At 34.4% G+C, this 27,777-nt stretch overlaps 4 protein-coding genes and 10 non-coding genes across 16 annotated transcripts; 12 read left to right on the top strand and 2 right to left on the bottom strand.

The window, feature by feature from the left end:
- Positions 420-11,186, bottom strand: LOC109354445. Of its 2 annotated transcripts, XM_019596943.1 has the most exons (6): positions 10,949-11,186; positions 10,643-10,839; positions 7,758-7,862; positions 6,854-6,967; positions 5,960-6,043; positions 2,690-2,796 (listed from the first exon to the last, which is right to left on the bottom strand). In XM_019596943.1, exons 1-5 carry the CDS (start codon positions 10,964-10,966, stop codon positions 5,989-5,991), a joined length of 489 nt encoding a protein of 162 aa, XP_019452488.1. In that variant the 5' UTR covers positions 10,967-11,186; the 3' UTR covers positions 2,690-2,796; positions 5,960-5,988. The 2 variants fall into 2 exon arrangements, 1 of the variants encoding a protein (XP_019452488.1); XR_002108556.1 differs by lacking the exons at positions 2,690-2,796; positions 5,960-6,043; positions 6,854-6,967; positions 10,643-10,839; positions 10,949-11,186 and adding exons at positions 420-473; positions 948-1,058; positions 7,952-8,327 and having other exon boundaries at positions 7,758-7,841.
- On the top strand, positions 570-641 carry TRNAP-UGG. The gene has a single exon. It is a non-coding gene; the product is annotated as a tRNA-Pro (tRNA).
- TRNAP-UGG lies at positions 1,474-1,545 on the top strand. Its single transcript has one exon. It is a non-coding gene; the product is annotated as a tRNA-Pro (tRNA).
- On the top strand, positions 2,308-2,379 carry TRNAP-UGG. Its single transcript has one exon. It is a non-coding gene; the product is annotated as a tRNA-Pro (tRNA).
- On the top strand, positions 3,239-3,310 carry TRNAP-UGG. The gene has a single exon. It is a non-coding gene; the product is annotated as a tRNA-Pro (tRNA).
- On the top strand, positions 4,004-4,075 carry TRNAP-UGG. The gene has a single exon. It is a non-coding gene; the product is annotated as a tRNA-Pro (tRNA).
- TRNAP-UGG lies at positions 4,494-4,565 on the top strand. The gene has a single exon. It is a non-coding gene; the product is annotated as a tRNA-Pro (tRNA).
- On the top strand, positions 5,237-5,308 carry TRNAP-UGG. Its single transcript has one exon. It is a non-coding gene; the product is annotated as a tRNA-Pro (tRNA).
- TRNAP-UGG lies at positions 5,727-5,798 on the top strand. The gene has a single exon. It is a non-coding gene; the product is annotated as a tRNA-Pro (tRNA).
- TRNAP-UGG lies at positions 6,474-6,545 on the top strand. The gene has a single exon. It is a non-coding gene; the product is annotated as a tRNA-Pro (tRNA).
- TRNAP-CGG lies at positions 7,519-7,590 on the top strand. Its single transcript has one exon. It is a non-coding gene; the product is annotated as a tRNA-Pro (tRNA).
- LOC109354444 (octanoyltransferase) lies at positions 14,598-16,600 on the top strand. Of its 2 annotated transcripts, XR_002108555.1 has the most exons (3): positions 14,598-14,668; positions 15,358-16,173; positions 16,380-16,600. XR_002108555.1 is itself a non-coding variant. In XM_019596942.1 (2 exons), the coding sequence occupies exon 2, from the start codon at positions 15,361-15,363 to the stop codon at positions 16,054-16,056; it is 696 nt and encodes a 231-aa protein (XP_019452487.1). In that variant the 5' UTR covers positions 14,598-14,668; positions 15,358-15,360; the 3' UTR covers positions 16,057-16,187. The 2 variants fall into 2 exon arrangements, 1 of the variants encoding a protein (XP_019452487.1); XM_019596942.1 differs by lacking the exon at positions 16,380-16,600 and having other exon boundaries at positions 15,358-16,187.
- On the top strand, positions 19,229-24,722 carry LOC109354442 (vacuolar-sorting receptor 1). The gene is made up of 12 exons (XM_019596940.1): positions 19,229-19,843; positions 20,809-21,501; positions 21,584-21,672; positions 21,769-21,838; positions 21,916-21,999; positions 22,096-22,172; positions 22,432-22,513; positions 22,717-22,799; positions 22,941-23,007; positions 23,668-23,796; positions 23,890-24,002; positions 24,269-24,722. The coding sequence occupies exons 1-12, from the start codon at positions 19,537-19,539 to the stop codon at positions 24,365-24,367; spliced, it is 1,893 nt and encodes a 630-aa protein (XP_019452485.1). The 5' UTR covers positions 19,229-19,536; the 3' UTR covers positions 24,368-24,722.
- On the bottom strand, positions 25,339-27,365 carry LOC109354443 (transcription factor bHLH84-like). The gene is made up of 5 exons (XM_019596941.1): positions 26,732-27,365; positions 26,312-26,575; positions 26,137-26,202; positions 25,789-25,854; positions 25,339-25,651 (listed from the first exon to the last, which is right to left on the bottom strand). Exons 1-5 carry the CDS (start codon positions 27,266-27,268, stop codon positions 25,547-25,549), a joined length of 1,038 nt encoding a protein of 345 aa, XP_019452486.1. The 5' UTR covers positions 27,269-27,365; the 3' UTR covers positions 25,339-25,546.

Here is a 27,777-nt window from a genome sequence, read left to right as displayed (position 1 = left end):
ATGAAATAGAATAAACTGTGTTGAGTCAAAATAGATCTTAAAAATTAAAATGAAAAAAAAAAAAACCAGAGTAATAAAAAAAAACTCTCTTTGATACCTTCCATAAAAAAACATGTTAGCTTCAGGAGTTGGTTGCTTCATTCAGTGATTCATTATCATGAAAGGACAAATATTATGCACCATGAATAAACAATATGTTGGGAAGTAAGTCCGAAATTGCCTGCCTCATCCTCCTAGGCATGGTTTAAATACCAATTGGGTAATTCCTCTCATTGCCAATTGTTTTTGAGATGATCCTTCACACAATAATAAAACTGCAGATCATGTGCATGCATAAAGAAACTTAAAACTTCAGATCATGCAGCATATATAGTCATTTTTTCATGTAGCTACTTCCTGTTAGAATCATTGAAGAACATCTGACAATTATACATACTTGTAAGCATATATAGTCATTTTTTCATGCAACCTTACTAATAATAACAAAAACTGCAATGTAACAAGCCAAAAAAATATTAATAAGAAAGAAACTGACATGTATATTTGATTTAGCTCAAACAAATTCCACAGGGCATTTGGTCTAGTGGTATGATTCTCGCTTTGGGTGCGAGAGGTCCCGAGTTCGATTCTCGGAATGCCCCTACTCCCAATTTTTATTTCTGCATTATTAATTTACTGTTCACATGAGTGTTTTGTCATTGACTCTTCTCGAAGACCTGAAACTACATTCAGCCTGGGAAAGGAATCAGTTGCTTCAGTATTCACATCACTGTTTTAGAACTGACTATTCCACAAAAACCTGAACCGCATTTTCAGCCAGAAAGGAATAATTTTAGTTTCTTTTGTGCTACCAAAGAACAGGAGAAAGTGCAAATCACTGGGGCAACTACCTCTGGCTATACTAAGGCCTTCAGTATTGAGCACAATAACAGCAAGCCATGAGACACTTACCACTTAGCCAGCTGCTTTGATTTCCACATCTCTACAAGTTTGCAAGAATTGATTAAAGCACTGAGATTGTGGCACATGATCTCGAGTCTCAGCACACCACATGATGCCTGCATTCTAAGATGTGATAATATATATAGATCAACTATATTATTTAAAATTGATCAAGGATGAAGGCAGTTCATCGTTGTTCATGAAACCTCTACAACCAAAATTATCAATCTTAAACAGAAACTCGTGACAATTATAGGATTTGTATAAATATCAACTATATTAAGTATAAAGTCTTAATTGGAATTTTGATATCTTGATTTATTTATTCAATTATTAAACAGTCTTCACTCATCACTCTCCTTATCCTTCATCATGTTATCTTAGTCATTTCAAGAGTTTTAAATGTCAAGATCATGCTTAGAGAATAAACAATAATAAAACTGCATATCTTTCACATGCATACACAATTTTAAAACTTCAGATCATGCATTATACATATTTAATAAAACAAATAGATATGGTTTTCAACATGGGCATTTGGTCTAGTGGTATGATTCTCGCTTTGGGTGCGAGAGGTCCCGAGTTCGATTCTCGGAATGCCCCTTTTTCAGTTATTTTGAACATCCGGAAGCTGACAAGCTCGACTTGTTAACTGGCTATGCCAATAAGGTTAGGGTTTTTTTTTTAATTTCGGTGATGAAGAAGCTGACAAGTTTGATTTGTTAGCTTGTTTACTAAAACATGTATTAGTATCGGGAGGCTGCATGTGAATACCTTGGGATGAACGACGTGAAGCATGAACATTGAAGAGTATTGGCTGAAAGCTTTTCAGTCCCAAGTGACCCCTTAGCATGTACTGAAAATTAAATAGAATAATTTGTGTTGAGTCAAAATTGATTTTAAAAATTAAAATGAAATAACCAAACTAGAGTAATAAATAAATAAACTCTCTTTGGTACCTTACCTAAAAAAACATGTTAGCTTTTGGAATTGATAGCTTCATTCAGTGATTCATATTCATGAAAGGACAAAGATTATCCAGCATGAATAAACATGTTGGGAAGTAAGTCAGAAATTGCCTTCCTCATCCTCCTAGGCATGGTTTAAATACCTGTTGGATTACTTCTCTCATTCCTAATTGGTTTTGAGATGGATCTTTGACGGGATGAGCTTGGCACAACTGTAAGGTTGTTGCTTAGTGATCATGGAGTCGCGAGTTCAAATCCTGAAAATTTTCTCTCTGCTTGTGGGGTAAGGCTGAGTACATCTAACCTCTCTAGATCCCACTAAGTGGGAGCCTTGTGCACTAGGCCACTGTTTGTTTAATTGATTATGGTTTTGACCTAGCCATTGTCATTTCAACATGGGCATTTGGTCTAGTGGTATGATTCTCGCTTTGGGTGCGAGAGGTCCCGAGTTCGATTCTCGGAATGCCCCTACATTTTTATTTCGGCATTATTAATTTACTGTTCATGTGAGTATTTTGTCATTGACCCTTCACAAAGACCTGAAACTACATTCTCAGCCAGGGAAAGGAAATAGTTGCTTTAGTATTCTCATCAGTGTTTTATCACCGACTGTTCCACAAAAACCTGATCCGCATTTTCAGCTACAAAGGAATAAAAATTTCAGTATCGTTTGTGCTACCAAAGAACAGGAGAAAATACAAATCACATGCTGAACTACCTCTGGGTATACTAAGGCCTTCACTACTGAGCACAATAACAGCAAGCCATGAGGCCCTTACCACTTAGCCTGCTGCTTTGATGTCAACATCTCTACAAGTTTGCAAGAATCGGTTGAAGCACTGAGATTGTGGCAAGTGATCTCAAGTCTCAGCACACCACAGGATTCCTGGATTCAATGACGTGATAATATATATTTAGATCAGCTATATTATTTAAGATTGATCAAGGAAGAAGGCAGTTCATTGTTGTCCATGAAAACTTTATAACCAAGATTATCAATCTTAAACAGAAATGTGTGACAACAATTATAAGTTTTGTATAAATATCAACTACATTAAGTATAAAGTCTTAATTACCATTTTCATATATTGATTTATTTATTTAATTATTGAACACTGTCTTCACTCATTATCTCTTCATCCTTCATCATGTTAATTTAATCATTTCAAGAGTTTAACATGTCAAGATCATGATGAGTGAATAAACAATAATAAAACTGCAGATCATATTCACATGCATAAACAATTTTTAAACTTCATATCATGCAGTATGCACATTTAATAAAAGAAATAAATATTGTTTTGACTTGGCCCTTGTCATTTCAACATGGGCATTTGGTCTAGTGGTATGATTCTCGCTTTGGGTGCGAGAGGTCCCGAGTTCGATTCTCGGAATGCCCCATTTTTTCCAGTTATTTAGAAGATCTGGAAGCTGACTAGCTCATCCTGTTAACTGGTTATGCAGTTATGCCAATAATCATTAGGTTTTTTTATTTTTTATGATAAAAAGGCTAACAAGTTTGATTTGTTAACTTGTTTACTTAAACATATATTAGTATTGGGAGGCTGCATGTGAAAACCTTCGGATGAACGATTTGAAGCATGAACATCAAAGAGTATTGGCTGAAAGCTTTTCAGTCCCAAGTAACAGCTAAGCAATTGCACTGAAAATGAAATAGAATAATCTGTGTTGAGTCAAAAATGATCTTAATATTAAAATGAAATAAAAAACCAGAGCAGTAAAAAAAAGTCTCTTTGATACCTTACCTAAAAAAACATGTTTAGCTTCAGGAATTGGAAGCTTCATTCAGTGATTCATTTTCATGAAAGGACAAAGACTATGCAGCATGAATAAACGATATGTTGGGACTTGGAAAGTAAGTCACATATTGTCTGTCTCGTTCTCCTAGGCCTGGTTTAAATACATGTAGGGCTTCTCCTCTCATATTCAATTGGTTTTGAGATAGATACTTGACACAATAATAAAACTGCAGATCATACACATGATGAAAGAAATTTAAAACTTCAGATCATGCAGCATACGTAAACAATTTTAATAATATGGTTTTGACTTAACCCTTATCATTTCAACATGGGCATTTGGTCTAGTGGTATGATTCTCGCTTTGGGTGCGAGAGGTCCCGAGTTCGATTCTCGGAATGCCCCTTTTTCAGTTATTTTGAAGATCTGGAAGCTGACAAGCTCGACTTGTTAACTCGTTATGCAGTTATGCCAATAATCATTAGGGTTTTTTTATGATCAAAAAGCTGACAAGCTTGATTTGTTAACTTGTTTATCTAAACATGTATTAGTGTCGGGCGGTTGCATGTGAATACCTTTGGATGACCGATGTGAAGCATGTCCTACATTGTCGGCCTCGTTCTCCTATGCATGGTTTAAATACCTGTTGGGCTACTCCTCTCGTTGCCAATTGATTTTTTATATGGATCGTTGACACAATAGTAAAACTGCAGATCATGCGCATGCATAAAGAAATTTAAAACTTCAGATCATGCAGCATGCGTAAACAATTTTAACAAAATAACTGATTATGGTTTTGATTTAGCCCTTGCCATTGCAACATGGGCATTTGGTCTAGTGGTATGATTCTCGCTTTGGGTGCGAGAGGTCCCGAGTTCGATTCTCGGAATGCCCCTACTCATTTTTATTTCTGCATTTATTAATTTACTGTTCACGTGAGTGTTTTGTCATTGACTCTTCACAAAGACCTGAAACTACAGTCTTAGCCGGGGAAAGGAAACAGTTGCTTTAGTATTCTCATCAGTGTTTTATCACTGACTATTCCAGAAAAACCTGAACAGCATTTTCAGCCAGAAAGGAATAATTTCAGTTTTTTTCGTGCTACCAAAGAATAGGAGAAAATGCAAATCACAGGCTGAAGCACTGAGGCCTTCACTATTGAGCACAATAACAGCATGCCATGAGGACCTTACCACTTAGCCTGCTGCTTTGATGTCAACATCTCTACAATTTGCAAGAATCAGTTGAAGCACTGAGATTGTGGCACGTGATCTCAGGTCTCAGCACACCATGTGATGCCTGCATCTATGATGTGATAATATATTTAGGTCAACTATATTATTTAAAATTGGTCAAAGAGGAAGGCGCTTCGTTGCTGTCCATGAAACCTTTACAACAAAAATTGTCAAGATCTTGCAGAAGGACATATTATGCAACATGAATAAACAATAATAAAACAATTATCATAGACATGCAAAAAAAAAATTAGAACATCAGATCTTGCAGCATGCATGAAGAAGAAAAGAAATAAATATGGTTTTGACTTAACCCTTATCATTTCAACATGGGCATTTGGTCTAGTGGTATGATTCTCGCTTTGGGTGCGAGAGGTCCCGAGTTCGATTCTCGGAATGCCCCTTTTTAAGTTATTTTGAAGATCTGGAAGCTGACAAGCTCGACTTGTTAACTCGTTATGCAGTTATGCCAATAATCATTAGGGTTTTTTTATGATCAAGAAGCTGACAAGCTTGATTTGTTAACTTGTTTATCTAAACATGTATTAGTGTCGGGCGGTTGCATGTGAATACCTTTGGATGACCGATGTGAAGCATGTCCTACATTGTCGGCCTCGTTCTCCTATGCATGGTTTAAATACCTGTTGGGCTACTCCTCTCGTTGCCAATTGATTTTTTATATGGATCGTTGACATAATAGTAAAACTGCAGATCATGCGCATGCATAAAGAAATTTAAAACTTCAGATCATGCAGCATGCGTAAACAATTTTAATAAAATAACTGATTATGGTTTTGACCTAGCCATTGTCATTTCAACATGGGCATTTGGTCTAGTGGTATGATTATCGCTTTGGGTGCGAGAGGTCCCGAGTTCGATTCTCGGAATGCCCCTTTTTTCATTTATTTTGAAGATCTGGAAGCTGACAAGCTCGACTTGTTAACTGGTTCTGTGGTTATGCCAATAAGCATTCAGGTCTTTTTATTTTTGATGGTCAAGAAGTTGACATGTTTACTTAAAAATACATTAGTATCAGGAGGCTGCATGTGAATACCTTTGGATGAACGATGTGAAGCATGAACATCAAAGAGTATTGGCTGAAAGCTTTTCAGTCCCAAGTAACAGCTTAGCAGTTGCACTGAAAATGAAATAGAATAATTTGTGTTGAGTCAAAAATGATCTTAAAAATTAAAATGAAATAAAAAACCAGCGCAATTAAAAAGTCCCTTTGATACCTTACGTAAAAAAACATGTTAGCTACAGGAATTGGAAGCTTCATTTGGTGATTCATTTTCATGAAAGGACAAAGACTATGCAACATGAATAAACAATATGTTGGGAAGTAAGTCACATATTGTTTGCCCGTTCTCCTAGGCATGGTTTAAATACATTTTGGGCTTCTCCTCTCATATCCAATTGGTTTTGAGATGAATCCTTGAAACAATAATAAAACTGCAGATCATACGCATGCAGAAAGAAATTTAAAACTTCAGATCATGCAGCTTGCGTGAACAAGTTTAATAAAATAACTGATCATGGTTTTGCCTTAGCCCTTGTCATTTCAACATGGGCATTTGGTCTAGTGGTATGATTCTCGCTTTGGGTGCGAGAGGTCCCGAGTTCGATTCTCGGAATGCCCCTAGTCATTTTTATTTCTGCATTATTAATTTACTATTCATGTGAGTGTTTTGTCATTGACTCTTCACAAAGACCTGAAGCTACATGCCTAGCCAGGGAAAGGAAACAGTTGCTTTAGTATTCTCATCAGTGTTTTATCACTGACTATTCCACAAAAACCTGAACAGCATTTTCAGCTAGAAAGGAATAATTTCAGTTTTTTTCGTGCTACCAAAGAATAGGAGAAAATGCAAATCACAGGCTGAACTACCTTGGCTATACTAAGGCCTTCACTATTGAGCACAATTACAGCAAGCCATTAGGCACTTACCACTTAGCCAGTTGCTTTGATGTCCACATATCTACAAGTTTGCATGAATCAGTTAAAGAGCTGAGATTGTGGCACATGATCTCAGGTCTCAGCACACCACATGATGTCTGCATTCTATAATGTGATAATATATTTAGATCAGCTATATTATTTAAAATTGATCAAGGAGGAAGGCGTTGTTATCCATGAAACCTTTACAACTAAAACTGTCAATCTTAAACAGAAATGTGTGACAGCAATTTTAGGTTTTTTGTATAAACTATCAACTATATTAATATAAGAGAATAAAGTATCTCCATCAATCTTATAAAAAGAAAAAATAAGACATGTGACAACGAATGAGTAGATTTAAGGAGATAAGTTATCTCCTAGTATGAGGAGATACTTTTTTCTCTAAGTATAAAGTCTTACCTACAACTTTGATATCTTGATTTATTTATTTAATTATCAAACACTGTCTTCACTCATTACTCTCCTCATCCTTCATTGTGTTATTTTAGTCATTGCAAGTGTTTTACATGTCAAGATCATGCTGAGTAATAAACAATAATAAAACTGCAGATCATTCACATGCATAAACAATTTAAAAACTCTAGATCATGCAGTATGCATATTTAATAAAAGAAATAAATATGGTTTTGACTTAACCCTTGTCATTTCAAAATGGGCATTTGGTCTAGTGGTATGATTCTCGCTTCGGGTGCGAGAGGTCCTGAGTTCGATTCTCGGAATGCCCCCTTTTTCAGTTATTTTGAAGATCTGGAAGCTGACAAGAACTGGTTATGTGGTTATGCCAATAAGCATTATAGTTTTTTTATTTTTGATGATCAAGAACCCGACAAGTTTGATTTCTTAAATTGTTTACTTAAACATGTATTAGTATCGGGAGGCTGCATGTGAATACCTTTGGATGAACGATGTGAAGCATGAACATCGAAGAGCATTGGCTGAAAGCTTTTCAGTCCCAAGTGACAGCTTAGCAGTTGTACTGAAAATGAAATAGAATATTCTGTGTTGAGTCAAAATTGATCTTAAAAATTAAAATGAAATTAAAAACCAGTAATAAGTAAATAAAAAATACTCTATTTGATAACTTACCTAAAAAAACATGTTAGCTTCAGGAATTGGTATCTTCAATCAGCGATTCATTTTTATGAGGACAAAGATTATGCAGCATGAATAAACAATATGTTGTGAAGTAAGTCCACATTGTCTGCCTCATTCTCCTAGGCATGGTTTAAATCTCTGCTGGGCTACTCCTCTCATTGTCAATTGGTTTTGAGATGAATCCTTGACAAAATAATACAACTGCAGATTATACGCATGCGTAAAGAAATTTAAAACTTCAGATCATGTAGCATGAGTAAACAATTTTAATAATATAACTGATGATGGTTTTGACTTAGCCCATGTTATTTCAACATGGCATTTTGTCTAGTGGTTTGATTCCCGCTTAGGGGGCGAGAGGTTTCAATTCTCACAATGCCCCTTCTCATATTTTTATTAGTGCATTGTTAATTTATTATTCTAATCATTATTTTGCCATTGACTCTTCACAAAGACTTGAACTGCATTTTCAGTCAGAAAGGAATAATTGCAGTTTCATTTCTGCTACTAAAGAACAGGAGAAGATGCAAATCACAGACTAAAAAATTCCTCACTGTTGAGCAGAAGAAAGCTAGCCATGGGGTCCTTAGCCAGTTGCCCAGTTGCACTAATTTCCACAAATCTACAAGTTTGCAAGAATTAGTGAAAACATCGAGACTGTGGCACATGATCTTAAGTCTCAATACAAGAGTTGATCTCTACATTCTTAGATGAGATAATATTGTTAGATCAATTATATTATTTCAAATGAACAAGGAGGAATGCAATTGTGAATTGTTGTTCATGAAGCCTCTGCAACAAATGTATCAACTTAAAAACAAAGTATGAGTGTATGACAGCAATTATAGAATTTTGAAACTATATTAAGCCTCAATTGCAACTTTGACATATTTATTTACTAATTTAAATATTAAACACTGTCTTCACTCGTTACTCTTCTCATCCTTCATTATCTAGTTATTTAGCATTACAATATTTTTACATGTGAAGATCATGCTGCATGAATAAACAATACTAAAAATGCATATCATACACAAGCATAAACAATAGATCATGGAGCATGATTAAACAATTTTAATGTTGACTTAGCCCTAGTCATTTCAACATGGGCATTTGGTCTAGTGGTATGATTCTTGCTTCAGGTGTGAGAGGTGCCGAGATAAATTCTCGGAATACCCCTGTCCCCACTAACTTGTTTTTGCATTTAGTACTTTCATGAGTGTTTTATTAATGACTCGGCAAAGACTTGTCCCACATTCTCAGCTAGAAAGGAATACTTGCAAGCTTGCAGCATTACCAATAATTTCTACTCCACAAGTTAGCGAGTGTAAAAAATAAAGTCTCCCAAAAGCATAATCTGTTGGGTGATGGCACACGAATGATTTTACATATCCTTTTGATTTTGATATCTCTACAAGCTCGCAGGCATCAGTCAAAACACTGAGATTGTGGCACTTAATCTTAAGTCATAGTACACTACTTGATATCTACATTCTATGACGAATCAGTGCTGTTATATCAACAATATTATTTCAATTTGAATATTGAAAGTGGTTGTGGATTTTTGTCCATGATTTGCCTGGCACCCAATAATATCAACCTTAAAAAACAAATGTATCACAACAACCATTTATTCAAATTCACCACACATGTAGCATTAGCACTTACCATGCATTATAATTTACAGCACTTCGATGTAATATTCAATAACCAATATAAAAAGCACACACTGTCTGATTTGGCATAAGGCAGTTAAAAGGGGGGAGGAAAAACTAGCCTCACACCAGAAGTCACTTCAGGAAGCTTGCTGTCAGTGTGTAATATAGAAGACCAATAGCTTCACAGGGCAGAACATGAGCTTCAGTTCATCGATTAGAATATTTAACAATCCAATCAACAACTGCATCAATGTTGGTTGAGTTTTTACATGAGATCATGAAGCAACAAACTTCTATAAAATTGATGGATCTCAGACCCCTGCTAACGTGAAGCATTATTTAAAGAAAAGTACAAGTACGTTCTAAAAAGTTAAATTGTTGAAATTAGCCACATTAAGCAGATGCATGGTGTGTATGTTTAAGGTTAGTGAAGCATAAGATGTAATAAATTAACACCAATAAATTATCTGACATGGAATTATTTGAAATCAGCCATGTTAGCAGGTGCAGACAGATAAAAATGCATCACTTACTATGTATGCTTAAGGTTAGTGAAGTGAAGTATGAGATGGTATTAAATCAACAATTATGAATTATTTGACATGGAATAATTTGATTTTCATTTCTACTTTGTTTAAATGAAAATGGTGAACCAAACTTCCTGATTTAGTCTCATCATGTTCAGAAGCTAGATCTGTCCATCTTATACATCCAGGCAAAAGACTCACATTTGTTCTGTAAAATCTTGCTCAAACAAAGTCCCTGTTTTCTCGATCTTATTACCAAGGACCAGCAGGGGGATACCATTTAAAGAAGGTCTGCTTAGCAAATCATGAAGTTCATCTCTAGAGACAGGTAAAAAGTGTCATTATCAGCTTCATCAACAACATAACTGCAAGTTTGAACATAAAAAGTTAAACATATCTTAAATACCTGGCCACATAGATAGTCTAAAATGAAAGTTCTCTAATAAGCATGAAAAACCGAAGTATAAAGTTAATCGAATACATTTGGCAACCTTAACAATATTAGGCTGATAGTTTTCTGATTGATGTAATTAGTCCCCACTTTGACGTTGTTGTGGCATACAATTTGATGATGGGTCACTCTTTTTATTGACCTTGCTACTTGGAAGTTATGTGACACATTGTAACATCGACAGACGTAAAGAAGTTCATGCCAGTCGCAACATATCATAGTCAAAGAGCTGCAAGGAGAGGTCTGCAGTAGGATTTTGCAAGGGAGCTTAGTTAGTAGATTGAATTGAACGATCACTCATAAACTTCAATAGAGGTAACATATTAATTGCAAATAAAATAAACTGACAAACTTGATTGCTTTCTTTCATGACAATAATTTTATACCATTTTGTTGAAATTGATGTTCCTCAATCCTACTTCTTAAGAACTGAAAATTTACAGCAGAAATTATTGAACCTAATGAGATTCATAGCAGGGCCTTGACATCTTACAGCAAGAAAGGTCTATGAAATTTCCATTAGATAAGAGAAGACGCGATCTCAGTCACTGATGCAACAACAACAAAAAATGTTTAGAAGACATACACAATAGCTGCGGAACCTTGGTTGACCTCCGAGGTCCCGTAGCATTGTTGTCACATTCCCTTTAGTATTTAGTTACCTTCTTCATATTAAATCCCACCTGCAGATGTTTAAACAACTTCATCGAGTAAATTTCCGGAGAAACAAAATTAACCACCAATCTTGTGAAAATAGAACAAAACACGTGCACGAAGCATGAGATTCTCTACCTCTAGGGATTAAAAAAAGATTGTGTACCATAGGGGTCATGTCTTCACTATACCCAACCAAACAAAAATAAAATCAAAATCAGCAATGGCAATAAAAAAAGAATTAAAATATAAAATACTCATTACAAGGCCTGGTTATGGTTACATACTGCAATAACATTAACAAGTGATGTTTTCCCATCATTCTGAAAACCAAACAGAGATCGCTCTACCATTGAATAGAATGGCAAAATATAATTTATTTATTTCTATAAAAAAACCACTATAGAAGCAACTTAACACTGTTGCGTGGATTGGAATATAACAGTGATATGAAGGAAAATATTTCAGTTGAAATGGATGAGGTACATATGCAAACCTAATAGTAACAAAGGGAGGCCAATGCACGAGGCTCCTCCTAGTACGGTCCGGGGAGAGTAGATATATATGGTCTTGCCCTAGCAAGGGAAGAGACTGTTTCCGGGATTTGAAACCCTTGACTACTAGGTCAGGTAACAAGACAGATAACCTTACCGTTACGCCTAGAGGAGCATAATAGTGAGTAGTGAAAATAAGTAACCTATGACAAAAGTATAGCAAGGAATGAAGTTGAGCCCAAATGAATACTAGTGAAAAATAAGAGTAGAGAAATCAATTTGTGAATGATGCATGAAACGCAAAAGGACACCATTATCAGAATGAATAGATAAGAGTTTGAGTTAGTTGATGGAAAAAAGAGAGAGAGAGAGTAGTAGTACCAATTCAGAAAAAAAACATTCTTCTTTGTTTCTGGAACCTTCCAACATAGACTAATCCAAAAGGAGAAAAACGGCTTTCTTTTTATTTCAACTTATTCTCAACAACACCACTCTCAGAATGCAACACCAGAAACCTTTTCATTTTTCTCCTTATCCAAATATCAAATAAAAAATTAGTGTAACCTTTTATATACCTTTATTAAGTCATTTACCATTTTTTGTATTACTATTCTATCATTTATATTCAAAATAATCAATGCTTTCCTCATACAAACTATGTAAATTTTATTATTTTAAAATAATAAAATCATTGTTATTCCTATTAAAAAATTATAATCAATCATTTCATAGTAGTTATATTTTCTTATAGATGATTATCATACATAGTCACTGAATATATACAATATTTAAGTATAAAATGAATACCTATCTACTCGCTTTATTATGGTTTTCTTGCTTTATTTTTTCAAGTAAGTTGATGATATAAAAAATCAATAATGTTGATTTAGTGGTATAAAGTTTCATTAATCTTAAAATAATTAATAAATCAATAATTTGATTTTCATGAACAATATTTATTTGAAGAGATAAATACGCATTAATAGATTAGTTCTTTATTTACCTACTCATTAAGAAAACTAAATTCCCTCAGTATTGTGTACTTGCAAAAAAATATATAAAAGATATGTATATGTCAAATCAAGCAAGTCCTCTAAACAAATTGTAAAATATAAGCATCTGGAATATTATTGTAATAAAAAATGTTGTTTCCCTACCTAACAAGAGTTTCCTTTTGTACAATATTTTATTATATTGTATAAAGACTTGTGGGACTATGATTGATGTTCTAATTGAAATTCACACTCCCATATGTCACTCAATTGAACAACCTACTTTGATACCATAGATTCATGTGGAACCTTGGTGTAATATTTATTCACGGTATTTATACATAGTCAACATATCTTGTATAATTTATTTATATTATTTTTTTAAGGAGTCAATAATAATTAAAGTTTAAAAGCTATGCATGAACGGTATAAAGTTTTTTACGCTGACAACACATCATCCACTATTGAGTTGTATTACTTTTGTTTGAAAGTCAATGACGGTTAACAAATTAATGGTAGATGATTTGTTAACAATATAAAAAATACTTACACTATCAATATATACATATTAAATCTTAATAATTAAACATAAATAGTAAATAAACTATAAGAATGTATAAAACTGAAATATTGTCGGTGTATATATTTTTTAATTCATTTTTAAGTGGTTCAATTACTTAGAAAGGATCATATGATAATGTTTATTAGGAATAACAAAACGGTTTGAATCCATGCCTACTTGTCTAACCTTGTTTAGAATATTCAAGGACTAGGTTCAAATTTGAGTTTATTTTTTCAATTTCGGGGTTTTTTTTTTTGGTTTCCCACATGTATCCTCGCACTTGAGGCAATCCTGTCCGAGCTGGGCACATCCACAGATAAGTGAGGCTAACTCTCCCAACGTGCATTTTTTCCATCCACAAGACTCGAACCCGAGTTCTTGCTTAAAGGGAATCAAACATATATCACTTGAACCAACGCCCGTTGGTTTCATTTTCAGGGTTGGTATTAGTAAAACTTGTCTCTAACCCAAATTCACCCCTTATTTTTAATACTATATGAGTTTTACAAAATTACCCTCAAGGGTTCAAGTTTACATTGGGGGATTCTGGTCTGGGTTATTGATGGTAAAATTAGAGCCCAACCAATCCATCGAATTTGAAGATAGCCTTATAAGGAACATATTGATGCTATGTAATTAGTTATTTTTATATTGAATAATAAAGTAAAAAATTCCCATAAAATATCATATTATTTAAATATATCTGCCTATACAAGTCTCAATCATCTCCTATTAGTTGCCATTAGTAATTATTGTTTAGTATCATATATTTTGACAGAGAAAAAAATCAATGAAATACTCTATTTTTCAACTTTTACTTTTTATTTTTTGTGAGTATTTTTTTATCTCCATTTTTATACATGTAGCCATGTAGGGGCCGAGGGCCAAGCAAAAAGAAAAGAATTACCCTTTTCTCAATACAAGTGCTTTTCATCTCATAGTCTAAATTACCTACCCTGGTCTAGGATTTCATTTGTTAAAATATAGATTATGAAAACTAAAATGCCATCAGATTCATTAAGTATTGATATAATGGTGTAAAGTCGCACTAAGTTTTCAATAAGACAAAAAAATAGTGAAGAATTCGATTTCTGTAAATAACATTTATTAAAAGGAGAATCATACATCCTAAAATAAATTAGTTCATTAGTCATAAAGTTGTATAGAAATCTATTACCCTAAAACAAAAACAATGATTCAGGAATAAAAAGTATAAAGTCAACCTTCATTACTCTAGTTGGAATGTTGTGTAAATCGTAATGTGAGTACCTTGGTTGTTTTACCCTCATTATTACTATCTTCTCATCCAATTAACATCATCAATTTGAGGCTCCTTATTCTCTCATCACCACAATCACTTTCACAATCAGGTTCACCTTTTCCATTGCCTTATTAATCCTCACAATCTTCATAATTACATCTTCTTAAACTGATATTAATTGGCCTCCATTCCAATGTACACATTGCAATCTTACCCATTTTAATTTCTTAATCATTTCAAAATCACTTTTTTTTTAAACTCAAATAAATCAACACCTACTTCATATTGTGGCCATTTTTAAGGTCAACATGCAAATCTACATTGAAATTATGTTCATTGGTGAATGCCCATTTCACTATTGTGAAGGTTTTTAATGAAAGAATCTGGCTTTTCTCAAATCTGTGGGTTTTCTGCGAATGCCCTTTAAATGTTTGCTGAAATGTTTCATTGACCTGTTTATATATATCGGAAAATTCGGGTTCATTATGGAGGTACTTATTTCTGAATGTGTTATGCCATAACATAAAAGGATAGAGAATATAGACTGTAACTTACTTAAGTTCCTTGACGCTCAAATTTCCAGCGCCACGGCCTATGGTACATTACTGGTATTTTTTTTGCTTGAAGTTGGATCTAGTTGCTAAAACTATTTGTATGCGTTCTTCTTATTTATCTGGTGTGGGGTTTTCATTGCTGTAGTCTCACAGAAGTTGCTTGTAAACCTTATGATATGAAATGTATTTTTTAAATTTTGAAATGAAAAAAAGGTCATGGAATTGATGATGTTATTATCAACAGGGAATGAGCAGGGTTTTGCGAACCCTTGAGGTCTGGAAACTGGGAGTTGTCAACTATTTGGATGCATTAAAACTTCAGGAAAAGCTGGTCTTGGATCGAAAATCTAATAGGATATGTGATACTCTTCTCTCTTTGCAACATCCACCTACATACACCGTTGGCAAAAGGCAAACTGTTCACAATTTACTAATCCCCCAGTCAGACTTGGAACAGATTGGGGCTGAACTTCACTACACGCAACGTGGAGGAGATATTACATTTCATGGTCCACACCAAGCCATTTTGTATCCTATTATATCACTGCGTGACGTGGGAGTTGGTGCTCGCAGATATGTAGAAAAAATTGAGTTAACTATGATTGAGCTTGCAGCTTTATATGGTGTGAAAGCTTGTCCTGGACAAACCGGTGAGACAGGGGTTTGGGTTGGAGATAGGAAGATAGGCGCAATTGGTGTTCGGATATCGAGTGGAATCACATCTCATGGGATGGCATTTAACATTGATCCTGATTTGAGCTACTTTAGGCACATTGTTCCATGTGGAATTACAGATAAAGAAGTGACATCTTTGAGAAGGGAGACTGATCTTGAGCTTCCTGCTGAAGAAATAGTACAGGAGCAGTTGATTTCTTGCTTTGCTAGAAACTTCGGTTACAGTAACCTTATCTGGAAGGAGGATGCTTCAATAACTACTGAATGAGATTTAGCTATTCCATAACTTGTTTTCCTATTATTCTTTGATAAGTACTCAACCAAAATAAATCCTGCTTATTTTACATGTACACATACATTATTACATGCTTGTTTATATTGACATGTAATTTGGTCAAATCCTGTGCATCCTATATTTCTTCCTTCCTTTCTGATTATTGCGATAGATTGATAGTTCATAATGATCACCTAATTCAATAGATCGATTCTAAAATGTAAATATAATGTGTGTTGAATGATTATACTCAACTTTATATATTTCATAATGTTGTGGGATGTCTATATAAGCATTTATTTAATCTTTATATGAAGAGAGTGTGTATGCCAATGACTGCTTGAGGCTATTGACCTAGCACACCTGTAACAACGATGGAAATGAGGTCTAATAACTCGTGGTTGCACACCCATGTCATTCTTAAGTTTGACATGCATAATGTTCCAGTGCTTGGTGGTTTTCACTTCAGTGTAGTGTTTCTTCCATCATTTAGTGTAATGTTGCTTGCTGAATGACTCATCTGAAGGTAGTTTTATCTTTAGCATTGGCTATTAGTGTCTGTAATTTGATCATTGGGCAGATCCTTTCAACCTAGGTAATTCCAATGAATTTGTTTACTCTTCTAATACATAGGCTATTTGTGGTTCGCTCAGACATCTTCATTTCTCTCCTGATCAGATGTGGAAAATCAGAGCCTGAGATACTGTCCATATGTTACAGGATTATTATCAGGTTGGCTGTTGGGGCTATAAACTTCAATTCATTTTCTTTTCCAAACTAGATGAGTCTGCTTTTGTCACAAGACCAAACTAATAGCAAGCAGAGAGCAAAATGACTAGAAACTATAAGAATGAGTTACCCAGTCTTAGAAAAAAATGTGTTGGGGTTGCATTAACAAGCACATGAATAGATAAACTCCAAGAAAGGAAAAGAAGAGTAAAAGAAATAGGAAAAAATGTTCACTTCAAGATGTTTTTCTCCTTGAACCAAAAAAGGTTGAATAAAAAAGCAAGCCAAGTGAAATACAACTTACAAAAATCAGCAACTTTAGCTTAGTAACAAGTATTAAGCAGAATAACTAACCTTCTAGGAAGGTACTTTTGCATATAGAAGCTACACAAATTGTTACTGCTGTGCTCCGTATTATTGTTATTGAAGCAGCAAAGTAAATTATTTTCTTATGGCTACTAATGCAAATTCTATGTTATTCTTGCTGACATAAACCATTTGTTTTATTGTCAGCAGAAAGAATACTGAAACCAGTCTCCACATGCAAATTTGATTCTATTCAATTGAGACAAGAAAACCTCTATTATTTGAAGCAACATTCAGGAGCCACTTGAGTATATCATCTATTTCAGACCAAATTAAAAGACCAGATCCATGATTGAAAGATCTATGTAACACCTCAAAACTACATCAAATATCATACAAAAAGGTTACATACTCAAATGCAGCAAATGCTGCTACTTTTGAAAATTATCTTAGGCCACATGACACATATTAGCATGTGATGGAAAGATTGTAAGGATGCCAGAGGAGTATGGTATTTGATTAGGAGCACATGATAAGGTCCTTCCATTCCATGTTCTACCCCATAAAACAAGATGTAACATGTTAAATAATTAACCCAAGTATTGTCCTTCCTACCCCTCCTACTCAAATCTGAATCTTTCACACAAGTATCTATTGGCTGAAGAAATTTTAAATATGTTCATTTCAACCTTGTAAATCAGGAAAACGACCCTTTATTTATGCATTACCATTGTAACTTTGGTACTTCATCATAGTCCAAAACCCAACATCTCAGTTATCAGTAGCACATAGAAGTCTTGCAATTAGAAAAGATTGCTGCACATTAAGATATAGACCTGTGTAATCCCCTTCTATCTTAGACACAAACATACCCTACAACATTCTTATAGGAATTATTCTAATGGGGTGGTTCCAAGCACCAGAATTTCCTTTTGAGTTTTAACTATCTTCTGTTGTTGCTTCAGCTAGAACTTGCCATGAAAACCACTCGAAGAGCTATGTTGGTTCTCTGTGTCTTGATTCTCATGCATTTCATCATGTGCTCTATAGTTTTAGTCAATTGTAATCAGATACATAGATTCAGACCAAGGAAGCTGCTAGCTCATGTTTCATCCTTCAGTGCAAATGTAGATAAATTGAAAATATCTGGTGAAGCTTCTCAGAGAACTTTAGGTGCAAGTTTAAAAAAGGCTCCTAGAAGCTATTCAAACCCATCTCACAACAAGTGACTTTGATGTTCTTTGTGTGAAGATCTCAAATGGAAGGAAGAATCAAATAAAATTGTGCAGTTTTTTGCAGCTAACTGTTGAATATGTAGGAAAGTTGGGTTTGTAACATATAGTTTTAGATGTCAGGAATTTGTTACAAATTACTTGGATGATTTTGGTATAGTTAGAACTTAGCATTATTTTATTTTAATCAATTGGACAATATCCAGTTTTTTCTAATCATTTTCTGTACTTCGTGCTCTGCCATGTTGTTTCAATGAGGTTTCCAATCACTTTTCACTCAGCTGTTAGGACTTCGTTAGATTTTATTTTGTTGTTTTGGACAAAAAAAGAATTGTACTAATTTAGGAGCATTAATGATCATTAATCAACCATGATGATATATTGTTCAAGCCATTTTATTACTTTTTAGATTTGGAATTTCTCATGAATGGTTTCTTGTGGAAAATCTTTCCATATTCTCAGATTTAATAGTGTTTTGGAGTAGGTTTTTCTTTTTCTTTGAGCTTAGACCACTCAATGTATCGATTTCTTTTATCTTATGAATCTAACTTCTATAAAAAATTATAAATTCTACATGTTAGTGGTTAAATTTAATTAGTGTTAATGTTATTTTTACACTATTTTCTGCATTTGTGCTTATACTTTCTTTAATAAAATTAACTAATCAACAATTATCTAAAATGTCAAAGATGGTAAATAATATGATGTATAATACAAGCATGAATAAGGAAAGAAAATATATTTTATGGTGAAGATGTGGAAAAAAGATGTGAAAACAAAATCACTTGAAAAGGAAAAGAAAACAATCCTAAGTTAAAGATGTGAGTAAAATTGAATTTTCTTCTAAAATAAAAACTTCTTAAATCTCTTTATTAAGTGTTTTATCACATTGGAAAGAGAGAGAGAGAAAGACAGAAATATCTTTCCATTTCCAAGTCTCCAAGTCTTTGAAGAGTGAGTGAGATTCGTTTCTAACACAACACAACACAAAACCTTTCATTATTCAACAAACAAAATTAATCTTCATAACACAACATCCCATCACTTTGATTTTCCTTAAACAACATCATTTTCTGCATCAACTTTTGTTCTATTTTTAGCAGAAACTGAGGATAAAGGTGCAATTTTTGTGCTTCATCCTTCACAGAACTGAAATCTGAAGCATACCCATTTTAGAATTCAGAAAACCCAGTTGCTATTCCCAATAATGAAGCATCGGAGATCTTCCCTGTGTTTATTTCTAGGGTTTATGTTGCTATCCTTTGCGCCGTCGTCAATGGCGAGATTCGTGGTGGAGAAGAACAGTTTGACGGTGACTTCGCCGGAAAAGATCAAAGGAACGCATGACAGTGCGATTGGGAACTTTGGGATACCCCAATACGGTGGAAGCATGGCTGGGAACGTGGTGTTCCCAAAGGATAATCAAAAGGGTTGCAAGGAGTTTGATGAGTTTGGGATTTCTTTCAAATCCAAGTCTGGTGCTCTTCCCACTATCGTTTTGCTCGATCGTGGAAGTAAGATTCTGATGCTTCCACTTATTGCATGTTTTAATTTGTAGTTCAGTTGTTTTTGCTTTTTGGATTTTGCTATTTTTGTCAATTTAATTAGTTTGGTTATAAGATTCGGTAGCTTGTTTTCCCTTTTTGCTGAAGTTTATTATTTTTATCACTTGGTTTATTTGGGTCTTGTTGTTGAGCTAAAGTTGGTTGCATTTGTCAGTGTAGTTTCGATGTCTTGATGTTGCATGTTCATGTCTGCTTGGAATTGGATTAATGTTATGTGACCCTTCTCTCCTTGTCCATCCATGTTCGGAATTCGCAATTTAATTCTGGCTGGGTTCTTAAATGTTACTTGATTGCTTTTTTGGTAAGAGTTATATGGTCATTAATTTGGGTTAACTCATCGGATGCTAGAGGTTTTATCTGTTTTTTGTTAGATGAGAAAAAGCTGTTCCCCTTTAATTTGTTTTGAATGGATTGATAGTTAAATATGGGACTTTAGGTTTTACTTGATAGTTGCATGCATATGACTTTAAATTTGTGATTTGCTTTTACTTGTGCTGAATTAGCGGGCATGCAAGGAAAAATAATATAGGAATGAATGTATTTGAGGATAAGTAGGAGTGGCATCTATTGAGGATAAGATGGTAAAATTGCACCTAAGATACCAATAGAACCCTAGTTTTAAGAGTTGATTAGGTGGAGATCCCATAATTAGAGAGAAATTAAGTCCAAGAAAAATCTAGGTGAAACCATTAGAAAGGATTTAGGTGTAAATGAACTATCGAAAGATTTGGTTTTTGATAGAACACAGTAGTGTTGTTTGATCAATGACCTCACCTATTGGGAAAAGGCTTTGATTGTTGTTTCTTTCCACGCGTGATAGGGATCAGACAGTATCATATATATGCTTATGTAAGACCAAGTCTTAAACTGTTCTCTCAGTTATATTCTAAGTGCTTTTCATGTGTTCCTTGCAGATTGCTTTTTTGCTTTGAAAGTTTGGAATGCACAGAAAGCTGGAGCTTCTGCTGTTCTTGTTGCAGATGATATTGAAGAGAACTTAATAACTATGGACACACCTGAAGAGGATGGATCAACTGCAAAATACATAGAGAACATAACAATACCATCAGCTCTCATTGGAAAAAGTTTTGGTGAAAGCTTAAAGAATGCATTAAGTGGTGGAGATATGGTCAACATAAATCTCGATTGGAGAGAGGCCGTCCCCCACCCAGATGATCGTGTAGAGTATGAATTGTGGACCAACAGCAATGATGAGTGCGGAGTTAAATGTGATATGTTGATGGAATTTGTCAAGGATTTTAAAGGTGCAGCACAGATACTAGAGAAAGGTGGTTACACTCAGTTTACACCCCATTACATAACTTGGTACTGTCCTCAAGCATTCACATTAAGCAAACAGTGCAAGTCACAGTGCATAAATCACGGACGATACTGTGCTCCGGATCCTGAGCAGGACTTTAGCTCAGGTTATGATGGAAAAGATGTGGTTGTTGAGAATTTAAGGCAGCTATGTGTTTTCAAGGTGGCAAATGAAACCAACAAGCCTTGGGTGTGGTGGGACTATGTAACTGATTTTCAAATCAGATGCCCAATGAAGGAGAAAAAATACAACCAGGAATGTGCAGATGCTGTCATTAATTCACTTGGTAAGTGAATCATTATCGCTTATTATGCATTCCTTGGGTAGGTGATTATGACTTTTCAAATATGATTATTAAATATCTGCAGGCCTCGATCTTAAAAAGATTGAAAGGTGCATGGGAGATCCTAATGCTGATTCTGAAAATCCTGTGTTGAAAGAAGAGCAAGACGCCCAAGTACCGACCATTTATATTTTTGTTCAGTTTATGTTATCATGTGTCTGATTGTGTCAGATAGTTATGCGCAGATGTTTAACAATCTAGTTCTTGTAGGTTGGGAAGGGGTCACGAGGTGATGTTACCATATTGCCCACTCTTGTTGTCAATAATCGACAGTATCGAGGTTGGTACTATATTCTTCTCTGATCAGTAATGATTTACATTCCCAATTCTTAAACTTTTTATTTTTATGTTTTCCAGGGAAACTGGAGAAAGGTGCTGTTGTAAAAGCCATTTGTTCTGGGTTTGAAGAAACTACTGAACCAGCTGTTTGTTTGAGCAATGGTAAGTGCTTACTTTCTTTTAGCATTCAGAGAATATATTTTAGTTTACTTATTATTTCTGGACCTGATTCTTTGAGTGGCAAAATCATCTTGGAAGATGTGGAGACAAATGAGTGCTTGGATAAAAATGGTGGTTGTTGGCAGGATAGAGCAGCTAACATCACAGCATGCAAGGTATTTATATTTGGGATAAGGTTCCTCATAAGTCATAACTGAGATGATCTCTAAAGTTAGCAAGTGAGGGTACATCCACCATTAAATTTTAGTGGGTTAATATCATAATATACTTTAGATTAAATCAAGGGTGGGTATACATCATTTTCTCACTTTAGAAGAGAAGTTTCCTTATATTTGAGTGGAATAACTATCTAAATGAGTGTGTGTGGATTCCAGTTTTCTGCATTCCTATTTACATATGTCAATATTTTCTCAGGATACATTCCGTGGGAGAGTATGTGAATGCCCCCTAGTAGATGGTGTGCAATTCAAAGGAGATGGTTATACAACCTGTGAAGGTTAAAATGCAATAAATTTACTTTTCTATTTTGCTTAAATATCATCAGAACTTTATCTAATTCTGTCCATGTTACTGTAATTGAAGAAAAAGAAAAGGGCAAACTCAGTGCTGTGTGATGATCCTTTTGTTTTAGGACATCTGTATTTTTTTCATAAATTTGTATTCATAATTTCATTCTCCTAGTTTCTTCTGGATTTACAGCTAGTGGGCCTGGACGGTGCAAGATAAACAACGGAGGTTGTTGGCATGACACCCGGAATGGACATGCATTTACTGCTTGTTCGGTTAGTGGTGACTAAGATCCTTCACATTTCACACACTACTTTTTTTCCTCCTAAAAATCTTTAATGGTTGAAGGTCTATACGTTTGAAAATCCAGAATGGATGCTGGATTATGATATTAATTATCATTACTTCATGAACAGGATGGTGGAGAGGTTAAATGCCAGTGTCCTGTAGGGTTTAAAGGAGATGGTGTGAAAAGTTGTGAAGGTGAGATATATTTATGCTGTGTTTTTATTTAATTTTTCTCTGGAGCAAACTCTTGCCGTTATCTAGAACAGTAAGGAAAATACAACATTCGCCATTAATAGAATCATGGATCCTGTTTTTTTGTCAGGTGTGACTACTCTTGTAATGGTTTGCAGTTTCCTACCATTTTTCTTTGACCCATTATTACAAAAAGAACTTTTTTTTACATCCACTCAAATTTGTTTGAGACCAAAATCCTGTTTGAACACAACCTGACTGAAATTTTGCCAAACATCTCGTTTGAGGATGAAACTTACTTTGAACACTCTAAACTGGGGTTTGGCTTGCTATTACTGTTAATACTATGACTGAACTAGTACCTGATGCTGAAACCTGGATCTAATTCCTCTCTGTCCTTCCATCATGTCATGCACCCTCTTTACTCTCAATGCACAACACTTTTGAACCCAATTGAGATATGAGAGCAATAGAAATCTTAAAACTTCTATGTAAAATCTACTTGGATAAACCATGTTTTAACTTTATCTCACCATTGAAATAATTGTTTAGTCTTCTTAATCCTTTACTTGACATTGTGACCTTCACGATAACTGGAAATGTTTTATCATAACTAAAACGATGAATATCTGAAGTTGAACTCCTTCCGCTTCATACTTACAGATATTGATGAATGCAAAGAGAAGAAAGCTTGTCAGTGCCCTGAATGTAGCTGCAAGAATACTTGGGGCAGCTATAACTGCAGCTGTAGCGGGGATCTTCTGTATATCAGAGACCATGACACTTGCATAAGTGAGTTAAATGCACTTTGACATTTCCTTCTTACACATGCATTTCATTTGATATGCTTGTTTTCATATCTCCTACTTGGTTGTTATTCTGCAGGTAAAACTGCTAGTCAGCAGGGAAAATCTGCTTGGACTGCTTTTTGGGTCATTTTAGTTGGCCTAGTTGTGGCTGCTGGCGGGGCGTACCTTGTGTACAAATATAGAATAAGGGTAAGCTTCATCTTATTCTTTCAGTTCTGTGATGTTATAAGATGATGCCTTCTTTAATTCTAAATTCAGACAGCATTAAGATCTATGTAATTCCATATCAGCTGAGACTTATGTTGGAAACTCAAATATGAGAACACTTACATAACAAATGTAACCGAAAAATTAAGCTAGTTTACTGCATCAGCATTTCTTCATTCATTATTTTCTGTTTCTATTAAGAAGCAAGAGAAGTTTTAACAATATACTGATATTTGTATGCTATGCAGTCATACATGGATTCTGAAATCAGAGCCATCATGGCACAGTATATGCCCTTGGACAGCCAAGAAGGAGTTGTAAATCATGTCAATGAAGAAAGAGCATGAAAGGAAAAAGTTGTCACTCTTGGTCTAAACCATAACCATGTATGATCTGAAGCATGGACGGTTGTGGCTTACCCTTTACCTTTTTGAGCTGTTCTGAATGCTGAGCTTTGAACTAAATAGTCTGTTGTATCATATGCACAATAAAAAGTTATAACTGCCCTGGTTTTTATTGGGAATGTAGCAAGTTGTATACTTGAAAGGGCTCATGTTTGGGTTAGTTAAGTCATTTTACTAGATACTAGGATTTGTGTTCATGCCACGTTTGTTCCACACTTGTTATTGTAACTTGTCTTGCTTTTAGTAGAACCAGTTAACATCTTGTTATTTGTTTGAGTGGTGTTGTTTCTGCCTTTTTCTTTCTAAAGTGTATGACTTATTTGCCTATAAACTTACCTGGAGGGGCTGTTTTATTCCTTGAGGCACCTGACATAAATATAAATTTTTGCAACTAATGTTCCAGAAATTGTTTTTGACAAAATATAGTTTCAATTTACTTGTATTTCTAAAAGATTGAATAGTATTCATCATTGTTTAAGTTTTACCTGTTAATAGCTTTCTTATAGTTAAAGGCTTAAAGCTAATTTAATGTATTATAGAGGAATAATTGGCACAAGTACCATTATCAAACTTTGCATAGTTTAACCCAGCAAAAGAAGAAAAGCATTTTCCATTCAAACCCAGTTGTTAACCTTTGATGAGAAAATTACTATTTTAGTCCCTCAAAAGATGCATAATTTTCCAGGTTGTGTTCTGAAAGTTTAATATGAATGTTCAAATTAGTTTAATTTAGTCTTATGCAACCTAAATGTGTATAACATCATCAAACTAAGATGTAATAAAACTAAAGAATGAAATTAGCCTTTAATATTGATTTGAGATTAGTTTTGCTGAAGTTAATTATGATTGTGTTTGGATCTACATTTGGAATGTTTAAGATGTTCCAAGGCTGGTGAAACAGTGAAACCAAACATAAATAATCAAAAAATCATAAATAAAGAGTCAAGTAATAATCAACTTAGAACAATGTCTGATATTTTTTAAAAAGTACACAATCTTCACTTGATTAACAATCTCATAATTCTTTAGGATCAAACACCATCTAATAATTACTCATGATACAACATAAACATGAAGAAACACCCTCAGATCTTAATTGCTGCATCCTCTTTCATTGCTCTGCTATGTATTTCCTATGGTTGTTTTATTAAGGTTGAGGTCTAGTCCAATGTTCATTCCATTGTAAGCAATTGGAGCATACATCCAGAGATCATCAGAACTTAGAAGCTGTTAAAAAGTGGCAAAACATGTATCAGTTACTATTATTTCTAAAGCTATGATATGGAAAATATTAAGTAAAGTACTAGGGAGGATCATCAAGTTGTTAATTTTATGCACCAAAAAAATGAAGTTGTTAATGTTACCTTAATTTGGAGCTGTAAAAACTTCACATATTCCACAGCTTCCTCCAGCATAGTGCTGATATCCACCTTCAATAATCAAACTTGAGATTTTCAGCATCTTAAAAAGGTGGGTTTTCAAAACTTTTTTAGGAAAATGTTCTCTTTAGAAGCTGAATTTTTCAGCATCTTAATTTGAGCTTTTTTAGATAAAGGTTTGTAGTAAAAATCCTACCAAATAAACACATGATTGCAAAGTGTTTTTTTTTAAATAAAGAAGAGCACTTTTTAAAAGAAAAAATGCCTTATGAGCTTCAAGTCTCAACCAATACCAATAAATATATATGTAATGATTGGCATTGAAAAAATTACCTTTGTTCCATTGGGGACTAGAGTTTGTAGGATTTTCAACCTTCCATTTATCCTTTCTCTTCTTCTCTGCACAATGAAAAAGAAAAAATCTCTTGAGTTGTAATCCTTTCACAGTTCACAATTATTAGCATGGAACATGCATATTTTAATGAAATGCACTTGGCAAAGAACATACTCTTGCATAAATGCTCTGTGGATCAGTAGCAGAACCTCTACTACACCTTGGTTTGCCATTTGACTTGAGATCTTTTGAAACTTTTGAGCTCAAGCTTGAAGACCCTTCTTCATTTTTCTCTTTAGATGCATTGGAATCATCCTCTGAGCAGTAATTACTCAAGCTCAGACCCTGAAAACCAGAACTAGTATCCTCTTCAGTGTTACTCATAGAAGCAGATTTTAGTTTCTTCTTTGGTTTAACACTTTTCTTGTTCTTCCGGACCTATAAAATCAGAAATGATCAAACAATGCAAAATCAAACACATAATCATAAACACTGCAGGACAAGAAAATGCTCATCACCAAGACTGAGGAAAATTACTAGCAAGTAATTTATTCAAAGAGCAGAAGGGAAAGACACTATTTCTGTTTATTCTACCTCGGTCGATCTCCTAGATCTTTTCCCCGAATTCTCGAGGTTGCAGGTTATATCCTCTTCTGCTGGCTCAGAAACTAGTACTTCTTCACATTCCTTGCGAGCCTGCAAATTCTGGTCAGCAACAACCTCTACACCAAACTCTTCAATATTTTCATTTATACACTGATTCTCATTCCCTTGAAAACTATAAGGGCTGAACTCGGAATCTGCAAAGGAAAAACCCATAGGAACATAGCCAGTGTTGGTTACTGGATCATTGAAGTAGTAGTTGCCACCACTTGTACTAGGGAAATTATTACTACTATGCAAAAAATTAGTATTAGCAACTTTTTCAGGATAATATGAACATTTGTTAAGGCCTGTCACACCAGCTAGTGTTGATTCATGATCATCCCATAATGCAGATGGAATTTCCATATCGAAATTTCCGTAGAGCTGCTCCGGGACTGAGCAGTTATCAAGCAACTGGCTCATAAAATCAGCTTCATCAACTGTGTACAATCCACTAAGGGAACTCCATTCTTCAGAAGGCTCCATATTTTTTTCTTTGGAAGCTTATAGCTAAAAAAGTACTTTTTTTTAAGTGTTATATTGTAAGCTTCACTTTGTTTCAATGCTTGAATGAGAATTGAGATCAGTACTCTATTTATACCCAACAGGTACAAATAATATAGCACTGTGAATTGACTTCATTGATATAAGAAGTTCTCAAAACATAATTGCCAATAATTAGTTTCTGACTAAGTCCTAAATCCTAATACCCATATATTAATATGCACTATTCCTTAATAGTACCTTAGTTAATACTACCATAAATATCAACCAATATAAGCACAATATTTAAGTACTTATGAAGAAAAATACACTTGTTAATTGTGAGACCGACGTGGGGTTGGTATTAAATATTTATGAATATGATACTATAAAAATTATGTGATGGAGTTAGACAAAAATGAAAATGATGTAAGAAATGAGAACGTGGTGATGAGTCTTTACATTCTAAAAGTGGTTTCAAAACTAGCTAGACAGGATTATCTGATATTTGG

This window comes from Lupinus angustifolius, chromosome LG08 (assembly GCF_001865875.1).
Source record: "Lupinus angustifolius cultivar Tanjil chromosome LG08, LupAngTanjil_v1.0, whole genome shotgun sequence".
NCBI classification, from domain to species: domain Eukaryota; kingdom Viridiplantae; phylum Streptophyta; class Magnoliopsida; order Fabales; family Fabaceae; genus Lupinus; species Lupinus angustifolius.
This window is presented reverse-complemented; position numbering and strand designations above follow the sequence as displayed.